This window comes from Tachypleus tridentatus, chromosome 6 (genome assembly GCF_004210375.1).
Source record: "Tachypleus tridentatus isolate NWPU-2018 chromosome 6, ASM421037v1, whole genome shotgun sequence".
Taxonomy (NCBI): domain Eukaryota; kingdom Metazoa; phylum Arthropoda; class Merostomata; order Xiphosura; family Limulidae; genus Tachypleus; species Tachypleus tridentatus.
In genome coordinates this window covers 56154079-56173292 of record NC_134830.1, presented here as the reverse complement: position 1 = coordinate 56173292, position 19214 = coordinate 56154079, and the positions used below count along the sequence as shown (strand labels likewise).

The window sequence follows — 19214 nt, the reverse complement described above, 5'->3', positions numbered from 1 at the left end:
GGAAGCGTTATAATGTTATGTTCAATCCCACTATTCGTTGGTAAAAGAGTAGTCCAAGAATTGACAGTGGGTGGTGATGACTAGCTGTCTTCCCACTAACTTTACACTGCTAAATTAGGGACGGCTAGGTGCAGATAGCCCTTGTGTAGGTTTGCGCGAAATTCAAAACAAACAATCTATTACTGAATGCTAACCAGAGGGAAATCAATCAGCACTCAATACCACAAGAGCTTAGGCTAGCATTTTTTAGGGAATAACTACACTGATTGTCCCTCCTTTAATCCATCCACAATTCAATACTTTAACCATTAGACCGTATCAAGAGCAAATGATTAAGCCAGCAATTAGCAAGAGCATCCTCTGTCTGCATTCATGCAGAATTTACATTCCGGTAATTCAGTTGTAAATCTGAAACCTTATAACGCTAAAACCTGGATTTCAATTTCCGTGCTGCATAGCTTTTTGTGCCAAACAACAACAAAAAAACCAAACCAAAAAGACTTAGAAATTAGTTTGATTACTTCAATGTCAAGTTGTTTATTCCTAACTTCGAAAAATAAACGACGTTTAACAAGACAACAACAAAATTAATTAAATAATCAAACTTTTCTTATTGATTGTTTGAGATTAAGCACAAAGTTACACAATGGACTATCTGTGCTCAGCCCACCACGTATATCGAGTGTCTGCAGATATACCGGTTTGCCACTAGGGGCATCATCAAATGGAAAAATATACAAAATCCCTAGACTTATTAGTTGACTTGAACAGATTTCGAATCATGTTAAAACAGTGCAGGTACTAAAAATGGTGTTCGTTATGATAATAATAAAAAGTTCGTTATTAAATTACACTTTTTGTACATAATCGATACCACCCTACAGTTTCTGCACATCAGAAACTTAAGTTGATGAAGCTTTTGGGGAATGTAAATGTATTTCCAATAATAAAAGATGTGTCGTGCTTGAATGGAAACACAGTCGTAAAGAAAAACTATAGTAGGATAAAAAAACCTTTGCAAAAATCTATAAGGCTTAACTCAACAGCTGTAGTGAAATCAATACTTAACCTGGTAATGGTGAACAACTGACTTTTCACTTCCTGTTGGTGTGGGTGTCTGTAGTGTGAGCAGATACGTTGTTGTTAGAAAATTAAATTAACCAAATGTACAGGTCTTTAAACAACAATAGGTTCAAATATACGGGAAGTCATCAGAAGTTCTTTTTTTTGGGGTTTAAGTTGTTGTATAAGTAAGGCTTCTTTAATTTTGCGTTTGTTTATGTTTGTTTCTTTATTTAGTATTTGAGTGTTTCAACCAACTAAAGTAAATACAGCTCACGAATCAAAAAACCACGAAACCATATACTGCTGTATACCATATATTCCGGACATCAGCAAACAAATAACCAACATTTGGCAAAATTAGTAACAAAATATGACATTCCAATTAATACCAAATTTATTCAAAAACCCGGCACAAAACTGAGGTCTATACTATGTAAAAACTACACTGACAAACACCACACCAACATTATTTATAAAATACAATGTGATAACTGCCACGACTTCTATATTGGAGAAACAAGTAGAAAAATGGAAACCAGATTCAAAGAACATAAAAAGTCACCTTCACACGTTTTCGAACACTGCAAGTCAAATAAACACAACATAACCATAGAAAACACTCAAATACTAAATAAAGAAACAAACATAAACAAACGCAAAATTAAAGAAGCCTTACTTATACAACTTAAACCCAAAATAAACCAATATAAAGGAACGCCTTTATACCTCATCAGAAGTTCGCTGAGACGTGCCGGTTTTTAGAATATAAGCTCAAAAAGACGTGTTTTTCAAAATATAGGTTCACAAAGCTCTGCGACTCTTTAGCAGATAAATTACAACCACGTACAGATCTTTAAAAAGTAAATTCACAGGGGCATTTAGGTCACTAGAAAATACGTCAAAAAGACGCAGATTTTAGCAAATACGTTTACAGAGGTCTGCGATTCTTTAGCAGATACGTTTACAGAGACGAGATGTAGTTCACAGAAAGTGAAAGTCTAGAAATAACTTCGAAAAGACGTACAACCTTTAGAAATCCACAGAAATGTGCAACTCTTTATAAAAGTTCTTTTAACCTAAATTAAACTGCACGTAATAAAAAAGTTTGATTTTTGACCCCGTAAGTTGTGTAAAGTTTACCACGTGAATTTGAGTGATGAGTCTTAGCAGTGAGAATTGTGAAGAACCTAAGATTTCCCACAAGCCTTTGGTGCCTCACTCAAAACTGCAGGAAGAGATGATGACATTATCGGTAACTTAATTATGATAGGGGTGAGGGGGTTGGGGAATGTTCAAACAGTTTTATTAACTTACAGTTTCTGGTGCTGACAAATGTTAGACAAAATCAACAAGTTTTATCCCCGGGCGTATTGCTTGGTTTAATAAACACAACTTTTTATTCTAAGTATATGATTTGTACTGTTTTTCGTGTAATTTTCTTTCCGTAATAGAAAAAAACAGAGATCTAAATATATCCAAGTGTTTCTGTTTTTCTGTGAGTATGTTGTGCTCTAAGAAATCACAGAAACAGTTAGTAAACAAAGATATTTACTATTGACGGAAAGTCTTATATATGTTTTAGAGGCTAAGCTAGACGTAAAAAAATATTTTAAAACATTCGGGTTCTATATAAACCTATAAAACTTTACGACACTGAAGTGGTATTTAATGAAATTAAGGCATAAAAGACAACTTTAGTGCGAATTTATTTCGATGGGGCAACAGGAGACAAGAATCAATACGCCATTACAACGTTCTTAAACTACCCTATACCGCAACGTTTAAAGCTGATGTTAGACCATAAAACTAACTTTATAACTCGAATGTTGAGAAGAGATAACGATTCCAGCAGGAAAAGTAATCTCTCAAACTAATAAAACAAAGAATATAATGAAACGGATTTGAACCCTACTACTTTCTACTTTCTCAATCATTAAATTTTATTTTGGTTTAAAATCAGCCCAGCAATGGCTCATCTTAATAATGTAAAACAACAACAACAAAGATAGAACGAATGGTTTATTGTATGTGTTCACTTAGATCTCTAAACAAGTCTTTGAATAAATTACTTTAAGAAACTATAAGGAATAAGACTTACAACTTCTAACGTCATAAAATTAAGGTTGGAAAAAAAGTTACTGACATCACAAAATAACGTTAGATAAAACAGCTTCTGACATCACAAACTAACGTTGGATAAAACAGTTTTTAACATAACAAACTAACGTTGGATAAAACATTTTCTAACATCACAAACTAACGTTGAATAAAATATTTTCTAACATAACAAACTAACGTTGGATAAAATAGTTTCTCACATTACAAAGTAACGTTAGATAAAACAGTTTCTAACATCACAAACTAACGTTGGATAAAATAGTTTCTCACATCAAAAAGTAACGTTAGATAAAACAGTTTCTAACATCGCAAACTAACGTTGGATAAAACGGTTTCTAACATCACAAAGTAACGTAAGATAAAATATTTTCTCTCATCACAAAGTAACGTTAGATAAAACAGCTTCTGACATCACAAACTAACGTTAGATAAAACATTTTCTAACATCACAAACTAACGTTGGATAACATTTTCTAACATCACAAACTAACGTTGGATGAAACAGTTTCTAACATCACAAACTAACGTTGGATGAAACATTTTCTAACATCACAAACTAACGTTGGATGAAACAGTTTCTAACATCACAATCTAGCGTTGGATAAAACAGTTTCTAACATCACAAACTAACGGTACATAAAACAGTTTCTAACATCACAAACTAACGTTTGATAAAACAGTTTCTAACATCACAAACTAACGTTGGATAAAACAGTTTCTAACATCACAAACTAATGTTGGATAAAACAGTTTCTAACATCACAATCTGACGTTGGATAAAACAGTTTCTAACATCAGAAACTAACGTTGGATAAAACAGTTTCTAACATCACAATCTGACGTTGGATAAAACAGTTTCTAACATCAGAAACTAATGTTGGATAAAACAGTTTCTAACATCACAAACTAACGTTGGATAAAATAGCTACTTACGTTACAAATTCACAGAGAAGGAATACATTTATTAAACTACAAATTCACATTGAGTAGATACATCTACTAACATCACAAATTGAAATAAAGCCATTAACATCACAAACTAATCTACTATAGAAAGCAACTGTGTGTTCTGGGATAAAATACACGGTTGTGTATATATATATATCATTTCGTATCTGTTATGTATACGTTTCCACATTTCTTAATCAATCAGCACCAAACGTGTCAAAGTGATACAAGATAATGAGGAAGGCTAAGAAAGGGTTGGACCCTCTTCCATTTTCTATATAAATAAACGTAAATATTTGTTTCTTATTATTTCTTGTAAATAATCCATTCCTTATACGTTTCCATATTTCTTGATTAATCAGCACAAAACGTGACAAAATGAAACTTCTCATTTAATTTCATATCTAATTTCGGGAAAAAAAATACCATAAAAGCACAACTTGATATAGTTGGAATGAGAACGATCATGAAGGGGGTTGGTCCCCCCTTTTAATTTCATATTGAGATAATTTTTAAAAACAGCATGTATTTCTTTTTTATATTGGTGTCTTTCTGTATTTCTATTGCACAGTTAATGTTTATTAAGTTCAGTAAAAATACTTGAGCACCATTTCCTATTGTTTGTTACAAATGAATTGTTTATGCCACCCGTTCAATGGAAGAGTAATCCAAATGATATTGGATAAAACAGCTATTAACAACTCACACTAGACGATATCATCTATAAACATCTCACATCAGATATACCACAAAGGTTGGATAATCACAGATGTCAAAAATTCACATTACGTGGATACAGACAGGTACTTCATTTTCTCACAAGGTGAAAACAGATGAATTAATATAATTATAACATGCTACAAGAACTAACCTCTCCATTACAAAGTCATGTTTGTTTGAAATTAAGCACAAAGCTACACAAAGGGTTATCTGTGTTCTGCCTACTATGGATATTGAAACCCAGTTTCTAGCAGTGTGAGTCTGCAGATGTACCGCTGTGCCACTGGGGAGTAAATAAATTTAGTAACACAAATTTACTGTAAACATAGAAGATATTAATTTTTACAGCTGACACAACAAAACGACCATCAGTTAACTCTTTCATGCATTGAAGTTGATAATCATAATGGTTAAGTTGAATTTGATGTTTGTAATTTTCTTTATGTGATCTTTACCACATTATGTTATTATTATTATGCTAGTTTCATATACAAGAGAACAATATCTTAAAAACATCCATCTGCTTTACACATTACAAGTACTTTTGAATCCCTGATTGAAGGACTGGATAACATCACTAATCTATGGAGGGAAATAGTTCTGGTACGAAAAACAAGTTTACGACCATTTATATAAGCAAATCTCTGTTCAGTACAAGTAAAATAAAGTGTTTCTAAGCAACATAAATCTTTTGCATTGCCTTATATATTAGAAATCAAAGTCTGCAACATACAAAATAAAATTACATCTCTTTGTCTTCATACACCTTAGATACATTTCTAAAGCAGGTGGAAAAACAGAATATCACCAAGAGTCACCACAAAATGGATGGAAACCTAAATGAGACAAACCTGAACTAATTAAATGTATCACACCTCGGTTAGGTGTGACACACTCATCACTGCCTGAAGGGCAGCAAAAATCTTTTGCTCAATCCAGGCTGTTCTTTTCATTAAATCATTATATAAAAAAACACCTCAAAGTCAGCTCTTGTCATTCAAATATTTATCAAGCTTTCTATTAAATTCCACTAAATTAATTCCATCCACCATATATGAAGGCAACCACCCTTTAAGAAATAAAAATCTGTCTTAGTTGGAGATGACTTCTTTCCTGCCACATTGTGTTCCCTAATCTTGCCACTTGCAACATTAAATATAAAAAAAGATGATGCGTCAACACTATAAATTCCCTTAACAATCTTAAACATCTCAATCAGATCCACTCTAAATCTTTCTATCTACAAAGAAAACAAGAGTGATCAGAGAGGTTGCATACTCTCACCCTGTGGTTCTGTTTTGAAATTGCATACATTTATATTTCACCTTCAAAAACTCAGAAAATCCTTTTCAGATCCTGGTTTGGTTTGGTGTGTTTTGAATTTTGCACAAAGCTACATGACGGCTATCTACGCTAGCCATTTATAATTTACCAGTGTAAGACTAGAGGAAAGGCAGTTAGTCATCACCACCTGCCACCAACTCTTGAACTACTCTTTTACCAACGAATAGTGGGATTGACCGTCACATTATAACGCCCACACGGCTAAAAAGGCGAGGATGTTTGGTGTGACAGGTATTCAAACCTGCAACTCTCAGATTATGAGAAGCACTGATGACGTAACTATGGATTTCCCCACGTACCCAGTATGGAGAAGCACTGCACTCAAACTATTGGCAGACGTCGGAGATACAAATATTTTTTATTATTTCAAGCACAAACATGATTATCACAAGTAGCCATTTGGACTATGTCTTATTTATTATCAAAATTTATTTGTATCTCACTAGAAATTTTCTTTTCACCCCTTTCAAGCCCTGGGGGAACAATTTATCACTTTACTGTATAGGCCAATATAATATATAATAATTTGGGAGTTGTAACAAGTCGTAATATTTGTCTATACGTAATAATGTATGAGCGTATAGTCGTAATATATACACCAAAATCATAATGATTACGCTCAAATCGTAATGGTTGGCATCTCTGGATCTAGTGAAAGCCTGGTAGTGTTGTACCAGAGACTAGACTCCTGTCTTTAAAACATGTTTGTTAATATAATTTCCAAACAAGTTGTGCAGTAGTTACTCATAAAGCTGATATATTAGATGATTTTGGAAATGTATTTTAGTTTAAAGTATTTGTGCATTAAATGTTAATAAGGCAGTTTAGAAACACACATTAATACAGTGCAGTGAGAATGATGATAAATGATAAACTGTACTCTTAATCTTCATTCCATATAAACGACCCATCTAACTTCACTGATAATATAAAACTGAAAATATGTGTCTTGCAAGTAACATACAGGTAATCATATTTGTTGCTGTTGGGTTTTTTACCACAAAGCTAAATAAAGGGCAATTAGTGCTCAACAAGGTATCAAAGATTGGATTTTAGGCATTGCAAGCCTACTGATCCCTCGGGGGTGGGGACAATCATGTTTATCATAATTGGTACAAATTTTATTTTTTATTCATGAACATTAAAACCATCAAAACAATTTTTTATTACCTTTTAACTACATGTACTTGAGGCAATAAAACAACAACACACTTTTATTATTTCACTGTTCTTTACAGTGTTATTGAAGTGTTAACTTTTGTGTTACTATTAGAAAACATTTTTAAAAAACAATATCAATAAAAAAATGGGAAAAACTATTAACTTAATGCCAAGCACAGTACAATTAACACACACTGCAAACAAACATATTTTATTGAAAAGAACTGTAACAAATTCCTCGCAGTTTTTAAGCATCACATGAGACTCCTTATATATAAAGTTTACAATAAAAAATTGCACAACCAATCAAGTGGCACAAACTCCATACAATTTAAAAAAAGAACACATTTCATTAGAGAACACAAAAAAAAGCTAAAGGAGAAATCTTCTTGTGTTTATTATACTTAATTCACAAAAGAATAGGAGAAGTTGGAAAATATAGATTCATCACAATGTCACAAGTTATTTGAGCTCAAAGTTTATTCAAAAATACTATATAATGAAATAGGACTACATACAGAAACTTCCAAGACTAAATAAATAAACACATATGTCCTTCTTTACCAGTTCAAGTAAAGCCAAAAGTCAGTTTGTTGTTACAATAATGAAAACAAAATCAGCACAAAACCATTTTTTTGTCATCACAGAACTTTTTTTTAAAAAAACCATTTTATTTTGCAACAATGATAAAAAACCAAAATGTTTTCAAACAATGTTACAAATCAACTAGTAGCATAGGTCTACTAATGACCCTTGTTCCAATTATTTCACTAATTGTTTCTTTCCTCTAACTGAACTTAATTAAAAATGTGCGAATATAATTTTATGAAGTAGAAATTACAAGAAATTATTTGTTCTTATGTTACTACAAAATCTCTTGAAAAGAAACCATAATTAACGACATGATGCTAATGGAATGTTACAAAATAATGAGTGAAATAATTTATTCGACAAGAGTACCTAGTTTTATGGCCACAGGTCAACCCACGAGTAACATTTATCACCATCTAATCTAAGTCAGCTTATCATTAGTAAATAAGGCTATTATTGCAAATGCCATAAAATTATCTCATACTTGATGAAAAGGTACACCTTTAATTATGCATGTTTTTTTTTAATTTCTAAACACTGATGAATAAAGTAGAGTTCATGTAATTTAGAAAATCAGTTACATTTAAAAAATGACATGAAAAATGAAACTGTGATGATCTGTTTTGTTTTGAATTAAGCACAAAGCTACACAATGGGCTATCTGTTCTCTGCCCACTACGGGTACTGACACCCTTATATTAGAGATCGAGTCCACTGGGGGGAAAACCGTGATGAAGGAATGCAATTACTATTTAAACCCACAATCTGTGGGATTAAATATAAAACTTGAAACTACCACACCATCTTGAATGTTAAGTACTTAGATACAAAACCAAGTAAAGAATACAAAATTACTGAAGTAACAGCTCACTTTATGGAAGGGGCAGTTACCCTGAGCAAAACAAAACAATATGTTGTAGTACAAAAAAAAAAAAAATGTATTTTTTTTGTTAACTCTTGCATTTTTAACAGGCCAAAGAAATTTACCTTAGAGGGGTAAGCCAGGTCAAACTAAATTCAGAGTACCTCTAGAATTTTTACTTTGGCTATGTGCATGGAAAAACAACAGGAGCAAACTGGGTGAAATTAGAGTGACCCAGTAATTTGAATATTGGACTGTCCCTAGCCTCCTGAGAAGGAATTCAAGACTAAATTGAAATCAAGTAACAACTGTATGTAGAGCTTCAAAATCAGAACTTCATAATAAAGTAAGTAACAATTTTATTCTCAATTTATATTAAGAGAGTGGATGGCCAGCTTCAGTTAAAACTGTGAAAGATGTCTGGAGTTTGCATTGAGTGCTGTTACAGGTGTATGCCCCTAGCAAGTCAGTTACAGAGAGGGTCAAAATAAGTCAAGAGTATTTTATATGGGATATGAGTATGGGTAAGGTAGGTTACGGAGAGATTAATCTAAGGCCCAACTAACCACAGAGTATTTCAACTGGTAAATATGGTATTGTTATATTATTTTTGGGACCAACTAACCACAGAGTATTTCAACTGGTAAATATGGTATTGTTATATTATTTTTGGGACCAACTAACCACAGAGTATTTCAACTGGTAAATATGGTATTGTTATATTATTTTTGGGACTGATTTAAATGCTGCATGATCAAAAAGTTCTGTATGACAGAAACACGACTGTAAGTACACATACAACAACTGATTGCTATTGCTATGGTTATAAATACAATGGGACATAACACAGTATACTGCATAATTTACAAATATTGATATGTAAGTAGCTTGCACATGTCACATTATAAGTAAGCTGGAAAACTTAAAGACTGCAGTTACAAGTCCACTGCACAAAGTAAGTATACTTTCTTCCTTTCCCAGCATAAAAATCTTTCATAATATACATAAAAAAGTGTCATTCACAAATCAAAAAAATACTTCCAAGTATTTTTAGGGATAAAAGTGTTAATAGAAAAAAATTTAGGAAAACAATAATGATTCAACTTTACAATAAAAGTTACCTTGAATTTAACAGATAAGACAACATCACGTGTTCATGATCAAAAGATCTCCACTACATTATTATAAAAACTTTCCATGCTATTGTTAATTATATGTAATATCCAGAGCAGCTCAGATTTAAGGTGAAAATTAAAATAATTTCTGATTATTCACATTTTATATCACTTTAAACAGAAGAAAAAAATATGTTTAGTTCTTAAGTACCTGAAGCCTGTTATATCTACAAACTGCTTATTTCTTCTGTGATCAATTTTTGTTGCATTACTTGAAGTATCATCTTTAGATTAGATAATTTTTTTTACTTGAATGTAAATATAGACATCTGCACTAGTAAGTACTAAAATTTAATTTCATATCATCTTGAAAGCAATAGTTAAGACTATTTAATATTGATTAACAATATTTTCTGCAAACTAATTTGATATATTTCTTTAGTAATATCAGATAAACCTGATATGGATTATTCTGCATAACAAAATTAATCAATTACTGTACAAGGACATTTCTCCTCCTTGTTTGCAAAGCTTTTGTAGAAGATGTGAATTTGTCATCACTGTTTCTTTATAAAACAAAATCAAATATCCCTCACAAATTTTAATCTATTTACTTTTTGTTTCAGCCCCATTATTTTAAATACATTAATAGCTTGAAATCTGTTGTAGAAACCAACTGTATCTTGAAAGGAAAGAATAAAGAAAACAGATTAGTTGGTTTCTACAACAGATTTCAAGCTATTAATATATTTAAAATAATGGGGCTGAAACAAAAAGTAAATAGATTAAAATTTGTGAGGGATATTTGATTTTGTTTTATAGATTTATTGATTTTGTAGAAACCAACTGTATCTTGAAAGGAAAGAATAAAGAAAACAGATTAGTTATAAATTATATTACAAGAAAAAAAAATATTATAAAGTATGCTACAGTAACCAAAAAAAAAAAAAAAATTGAGGGTTAAAACTTCCAGTAATAAAATAAACAAATGAGGTCAGATTTATTCTTATTTTCTATGTGCTAATGAAGTAGCAAAAAGAAAAATCTGTAGTTTAAAGTTAACTCAATTCTTGGTTGGTAATAACTATATTTTTATTAATTAATCTTACATTTTGATTTGTTTCCTATTTCAAGTGCATGATTTACCTTTGGAGCAAACTACTTATTCTTCAAAACATTTGAAGACTTCAAAAAGATCATATTCACATTATTACCACCTGAAATGATCTGCTTAGACCTTAACATTCAAGCATATCGGCTGGATTGAATCATCACCATGTTAACTGAGATGCATAATGTTTTTACCCATTTACTCTAAATACAAACTACTTCACATCATGTTTGTTTTTACCCATTTACTCTAAATACAAACTACTTCACATCATGTTTCTTTTTACCCATTTACTCTAAATACAAACTACTTCACATCATGTTTCTTTTTACCCATTTACTCTAAATACAAACTACTTCACATCATGTTTGTTTTTACCCATTTACTCTAAATACAAACTACTTCACATCATGTTTGTTTTTACCCATTTACTCTAAATACAAACTACTTCACATCATGTTTCGTTTTACCCATTTACTCTAAATACAAACTACTTCACATCATGTTTAAAAGTTAAAAAAACGAGCATTTTGTTTACCAAATATGCAATCATTTAATTAAAAAATACTTATTATTTTAATATAATTAAATCATGAGTACTTTTATTTTCTTCTGATGCACAGTTTATGAACAAATTTTAGTTTTGTAAACATTTCTTTGGTAGGTCATGCTGAATTTCATCCAGTGGTATTCACTCCACACTGATGACACGAAACATGAGTAAACCATCGTGAATGAATTGTTGGTTTTTTTTTAAGAACTATACACTGTTCCTATCTGACAACACAAGGCTTTCTACATGTTTACATAGAAACCAAAACTTTTCTTTCCACAGTAGATAAGTCAACTAGTATATTTCTCTCTATACCTCTACATTGAGCTATGCTATGCTTCATTTTACTGCCTGGTCGTATCACTAAATCTAAACTGCAGTGCACATTGAGTATAGCTTTACTGGATTTTTAATTACATGTTGCAGTTTTGAATACGATAAAAAGCAGGAACTATCCAAGCTAAGTCGGTACATTATACAAAGGTATGTTCCTTACTTATTCTAGACCAAGGTGTACTCTAAGAAATCAAAATAAGTATGGTCAAGCCATCAGGTGTGATGTAATTAACAGCTTACCTGGCTGGAGGGTTATTTAGTTAGGCTTAGCAACTTTATTGCTTTTATTCCTCTCAGACAATAATTCCCTTCTAATAATTTTAATAGACAGTTCTAAAGATAATTCTGTAGTGAAACATTGTAATGGCACTTCAAAATTCCTATTTTTTTCTATCCTCACTTCCCACCTCCTAACTCTAGTTTACGATACCGTTTTCGTAGGTTAGACACAGGATCCTTAAAGAGCACTGGATCCAAGCGAAGACTTGACCTAACTAATGGCATGTATCCAAATATTTCAACGAAGGTAGTCATGCAGGCCTGCCTTTGAATAAAATGGTCTGGATCATTCCAGGGTATTGGGTACATCTTACCATCCACTACCATACTCTCCTTGTAATTCTTTCGTTGTGTCACTTTGATTGGTGGTAGCTTGGTCACATGACTGACTAGAAAGTTCATTAGAATATCCTCACAATTCTGTGATTGATCTACAGTTTTGTGCAGTACAGTGTGCAGATAGTAGGTATATAAGTAGTTGTAGTATCTGAAAGTAAACATACACAGTAACGGCAGGATACATAAATAACAAGAAGTATGAAGTTTTAATTTTTTAGTAAAAAATTGTTAACTAAATAAAATAATATAATATGTAAAGAGGTTTTAAAGTTCCTAAAATTAACAAATATTGACTGTTCAAAAAGTTATAATACCCGAAAATAAACACAAGTACATATATTTTTGGAGTGTTAAAAAGTAAACATGCGACAGTATAGGTGGTACTAGGAATTGTTCAGGTAATGACAATATAAATTACCCACACATTTCAACACACACCCAGATTACCCATTTGATCCAGGCCTATGTACTAAAGGAGACTAGTTCAATTGTCTTTTTGATTTTTTATGTCTACAGACTGACTGTTGAAAAACTCATTTAAAAAGGTTTTCATGTAGACATGAAAATTGATAAGCTATAGTTTCACACATTTTATATTGTGATAAAGTTTCGCTGTCTAGAATATGTGTAAGTGATTTTATCATTTTATAATTTTTTAATCTTCTCTTAAGAGAAAAATGTAATTAAACCACTATTTGAGAATTCATGGACCTAGTGTGATGTGTTTATTTTTGTTTTGGCTATTTAACATTTGTTTCATTGTTTTTATCAGTTTTCATGTATACATTATCACAATGATGAAGGAATTAAATCTTTTATAAAAGCCATAACTTAGAATGTCTACAGTGGGGTTGGGAGAGGGTCCTTTCTTATTTTATGCTTGGTTAATTCTGTACTGCCTATACAAAAGAATTATAATGTCAGGAGGCTTTAAATACATAAAGTACAAAGCTAATTTATAAACCTTTCAGCAGGGAAGTATAGAGTTAGTTCTCAGGTCATATATATTAAGAAATAATGAGATTCTGTTGAGATGTATGAACTAAGAGATTAAGCATTAGTGTACATGACTCTGTAGCATGTGAGGAAATAGATGAATAAAAAAATTACATTTTCATGCCCTAAACCAAACTTACAACTTTAACACTACCATCTATTAATAAAGAAAATGTTAAAAGTCAGAGTTAACAATGGAGAAGGGAAATATTCCTACATATAGTAAAATCTAAATGAAATAGCACTATGTATATTACAGTGTTATATTATGATCAAAAATTAAAGGAAAGCCCACCAAACCACTTACAGTCCAGTCATGTACCTGCAGTTCTATATCAATTCTATCTTCTATTTAGTGCATTTATGTATAATGCAAAAAAAAGTAAAACTTATTTTTTGGTTATTTATAATTCTTTTAAAACCAATGACATAACAGAAGAAACTGTGTGAAAATAAACTGCTACTTCTCATTGTGTCGTATTCTTCAATTATTTACTCTATCACACAAAATACTGTGAAAATTATTCTAATTATCTGATAATCCAAACAAGTGAAATGGTTGAAAGCTGTTCTCAGCTTTTCTTGGTAAACAGTCACTGCCGATTCAATTGTAGTAAATACAATTATTTCTTAATTTGGTTTCTAAATATACATTTTATCATTTATAGCTATGTACATCTAATAACTTTGTTTTGATGGAATTATTGGAATATAAAACAGAAAATAATAAAACAAAAAATGAGTAAAAAAAAAAAAAGATATATTTGACTGAATGGCCTCTCACATTTTTTTAACTTAAGTACATTAGTATCTGTAACTGTGTTTCATTACAACAGGTCTAGTGTTTTGTTGGAACGTGAGAAGTCAAGAAAATGGTCTATTTGGTGGTTGTTTAGAATAAGTTCCAGCTCTTAAGTACTAGTCTGCACAGACGAATAGCATGTTATTTGTATTTCCCCTAAACATTCTACGTTGATTTGGTTATCCCTTGCCTTATATTTTGTACCAATAAAATATGATTATAGTTCATAATTAAAATGTTTTTTTCATTAATTTGAGAATGGTCTGTAGCTTAATTTGACCATAAATAGATCTCTAAGAGTGTCCTTCCAGAAAATAACTGAGAAACAGGCTCTTACTCCCACAAGCAGAGATTGCTGAAGACTTCTACTGCCAAGGGTAAACACTAAAACTACATAACATTTGCAGCACAAAGAAAGTTATATAACTCTATACAAACACTCCATAATAAATAACATTTAAATTATTTTGAAACATTCACTGAAACAATTATATTTATCAAAGAAGTATGGTAAGTTGATTTGAAATTTACAAAATATCCTTAGACTACAGTATACGATCAAGGAAAGCAATATTCAAGTTAACCTTTCTTGTAGATGTTAAGAAACTCAACTACATACCTTATATGATCAAGGAAAGCAATATTAATGTTAAACTTTCTTGTAGAACTTAACTACATACTGTATTTGACCAAGGAAAGATATATTCACATCAAACCTTCCCTAGAGGTTAAGAAACTTAAGTTAAGGTACTCTATACTTTGACAAAAATTTAATACTTGTGATAGAAAGCAGCTCCAGTAAGAATAATAGAATATTCATTGGTCCATTTACTGGTATACCTCCAGCAAGATTTACTTTCATCCCAGTAATGAGATCGGGCAGGATATCCCACAATCCTCTCTGGATATGACTGCCATACTTTGAAGGCGAAGTCAATCTGTAGGAAACATTACCACGAAATGTATACACATCTTCTTAAGTTTTAAATTAATAGTTTTGAAACTAACAACAACTCTGCTTCAGATAACCAGTATCTTGCATACTCCCAACATTCCACACTGCTTAATGTGTTATCATGAGGAAAATTATTAGTACAATACCCCAAATTTAAATCATCTTGTGTGTTCCCATATGAATAGTTTTCATTACAATACTTCTAATAATTATAATATTTAAAGTATTATTATGGAAGCACTACCACTACACAAAATGTTTAATGTGTTACCATGAGATCTCACCACTTAAAGCAGTACAATGCTAAATGTGCTGACACTGTTTGGTGTGTTACCTTGGGAACATTTTTAATGCACCACTTCCACTGGTCACAGCAATTAATGTATTTACAAACAAAGTATCCTTAGGTAAGTTCAAGAACAGTATCTTGTTCACATTTATAAAAGCAATTTGTCACATTACAAATTTTCACATTATGATATTCCTTTGATAACTTATTACTACCCATATAACACTTTAATATATATTTAGAAGTTGAAGTCATTGTCCACGGATATAACTGAATACAACACTTACTTTTACATAAATATATTTAGTCTCTGGTATAGCTAAATCTTTTTTTTTTTTTTTTTTTCACTGAAATAACTAACAATACTTCCAGAGGTGTCACTAGGCACTGGCACATGGGACCTGTGCCCCTGTTCTACTAAATGGTATTCCAAATCCCTAGTTGGTGTCTCAAAAAATCATAATCAATATTATACTAGACACCAAAGACATTTGTACCTATGCACCCAAATCTTTTAAGTGCCTAGCAGTGTCTTTGCATACTTCTAGTGCATAATAAATATCAAACTACACACAGTTTGGCAGCACAACTATAGTTTACACCAAAGGATGTGCAATTCCAAGACAGTATTAAATAAACTTATTCTCTACTTAAAGGTTTTATTACTCTCACTGATTGGTAAATATCTATTACAGTTCAAGATTAAAGCCTAACTGTTAATCAGACTTGTGTAAAGTAAGTAATTAAGAATGACAACTAAGCCAGTTGCTTGAATTGCTAATAATAATTTTTTCCACAGATTGCACTTGAAATTCCACCTACTGTCTAATGAAAAAACAAAGAAACAAAAAATTCAGTCTATCAAACTAAGGTGTGTATGTAGAAGCATTAGCTAAATAGTAAATAACAGTTTTAAATTAAAGGCTGTTATATCTTCTAAGAATATCGGCACTATTACAACTTACGTCACTGTAATTTGGATAGAAAAAAAAACAGTAAAGAAAGGTAGGCCTACAAATACCTCTTCTGTAGATAGAGCCACATCTTCATCTAGGTTCAATATCGCATCAGTTTGAACAAGGAGATGTGGATGAAAGCGGGAACTGATTGTCTAGATAAATGAAAGATTGATTCATACAAACTGGTTAGTTGTAAAAGATATTTAAATGTTATTCTTGATGTTTACAATCTACCTATCCAAGCAATGATAACGGAAAGCATTTGTTTTTATTTGAAAGAAAAATCAAAAGGTGACAACTCTAAGAATGTTCATTTTTGGATTTCACGCAAAGCTACATGAAAGCTTTCTGTACTAACTATCCCTAGTTTAGCAGTGAAAGACTAGAGGGAAGGCAGCTAGTCATGACCACCCACTGTGAACTTTTGGGCTACTTTTTTTACAAAGAATAGTGTGAATGACCATAATATTATTATGCTCCCACAGCTGAAAAAATCAAGCATATTTAGTGGGATGGGGTGTAGAAACTGTGACTCTCAGATTGCCCTAATCATCTGGTTAGAGTTTAAGATGTATAATGTAAGTTAATTTTTTATCTTCAGCTTGGAAAGAAGAACTTGAAAAATAGTAATTAAAATGATAACATTTTTTGTAAGTTACACTTTTCTACTGTTACTAACATGGTTTAAGACTAACAAGGAAAAGTATATTTTGTGTATGAAATTAAATTATTGGGTATTTCTTACTATATTAAAATTATTGAGATGTTACAAAATGAGTGGGATAAATTAGTTAATTGAACAAATACAACAGAACATAATGGTTTTGAACCCATTGGTCCCTCTTGGCTGTCCCATCCTCTAAACTGAACAAAAACTATTAATAAATAAATTTATAAAAATGCTAAGCCAACCCTTATCATTCATATAGTTATCAAGCTTTCTCTTAAACTCACTTAAATTTACTGCCTCCACAACATCCAATAGCAACTCATTCCAAAGGTCAATCACCCGGTATCCCCTAGTCCTCCTATTCTCACCATTAAATATGAAAAAGATAATGCTTCAATATTATGAATTTCCTTTACAATCCTAAATATCTCAAAGAGATCTTTCATAAATCTTCTTTGTTCAAGAGAAAATAATTTAAGAGATTTCAGCCTCTCTTCATATGACAGTCCCTCCATCTAAGGCACCCTCCACTGTATCCTTTCCAACAGTTTAATGTGGCCCAATCAGTAACATACACAATGAAATCACAACCTCTTTAGAGTTGTATTTAATATTTCTGTGAATGCAACCTAAAATACCATTTGCCTTTCTACTAGCAACAGCATACTCCTTGGATGGCTTAAGAAAATGATCAGCTGTTACACCCAGATTCTGTTTGTTTCATGACACTGTTAAGGTTATTCCCATCAAAATAAAATGATCCAAGTCTTTTGTAAATCAGCAGCATCGTTTTCACAGCTAGCAACACCCAAGGCCTTAATGTCATTTATTGAACATTCCTTCACTTTAATTGCAGTAAATGCACTTGTTTATTTGGGTCACATGTGGAATTCATATATAACAAATTTAGTATAAATTGTTATTAATTCAAGAGATAAGAATAACAGAGAACATCAAACTTGACCTGCCTATTAAAGACATACAGGAGAAAATCAATAATAAATGCCACAGGTATAAGAGTTTTAACCTGGCAGATGGAATAAAAGATTTACATCATTTTCAGTTTTAAAAAAATTACAAATTGTAAAATGGATTATGAAAATCTAATACAGATTTTTTTTTAAAAGTGCAATAAAGGAAAATGTTAAAATGGAGACTGGGCCCTTAAAGGATGGTGATGGCATATTTTTGTTGAATACTATGAGATAACTAAGCTTTTAAATGCTCTCAGGATGGCTGGTATGGGTATCAACACTTACTCATAAAGCAGAGAACAATGTTTCAACCTTCTTAGGTCATCTTCAGGTTAATAAAGAGAGAGAGTTTGCAAACTTGAAGATGACCCAAGAGGATTAAGACGTTGTTCTCTGCCTGATTAGTAAAAGTGTTAATACCCATACCAGCTATCCTGAGATACATTTTTACTTCAAATGGGTTTCTCATCATCACAAATTTTAAATGCTCTATTTTATTTTATAAGAGATGTTTCTAACATTCCTAACATTCACAATTCTATAGTAAATTCTGAGATTAACCTGAATTTTGTACATATCAGTCTCTTGGTGAAAAAAGAAAGGTTGAGAGATTATAATGAAAAAAAGCACTAAGAGCAGACACAGTGTTGAAAAAAAAAGTTTAAAGATCAGATATGTGACATTAGGAGATGATAATAGATAATGGGCAGATGCCTGAGGATTGGAGAATTGTTAATGTTACTTCTATAGTCAATGGGAGTTGTTTTTTTTCTTTTCTGGTACTTATAGACCAGTTAGTCACATTTTTATTGTGGAAATACTTCTATGGTGTGGTAAAGGAAGCTTTGCAAAAGTCAGCTAATAAAATTTAGTGTTATAACAGAAAATTAACACAGATTCACTGAAAGCAAACCTTTTCTTACTAGAGTGTTAACTCTTACCAGGGAGATGGATGATGGAAAGGGCATAGATTTGTTGTATTTAGATTTTCAAGAAGTTTTTAACATGATGCCATACAAAATATTAG

The 19214-nt window shown here is 31.5% G+C and overlaps 1 protein-coding gene across 1 annotated transcript in view; it reads right to left on the bottom strand.

The window, feature by feature from the left end:
- Positions 1-7551: 7551 nt before the first annotated feature.
- LOC143252565 (exostosin-1-like) overlaps positions 7552-19214 on the bottom strand; it is an 89405-nt gene continuing 77742 nt past the window's right edge. Inside the window, exons 6-8 of the mRNA XM_076504905.1 lie at positions 16606-16695; positions 15118-15278; positions 7552-12690 (exon numbers count right to left, since the gene is read on the bottom strand). Coding sequence (XP_076361020.1) covers positions 12321-12690; positions 15118-15278; positions 16606-16695 — 621 coding nt within the window. The 3' untranslated portion in view covers positions 7552-12320. The remainder of the gene's footprint in view (positions 12691-15117; positions 15279-16605; positions 16696-19214) is intronic.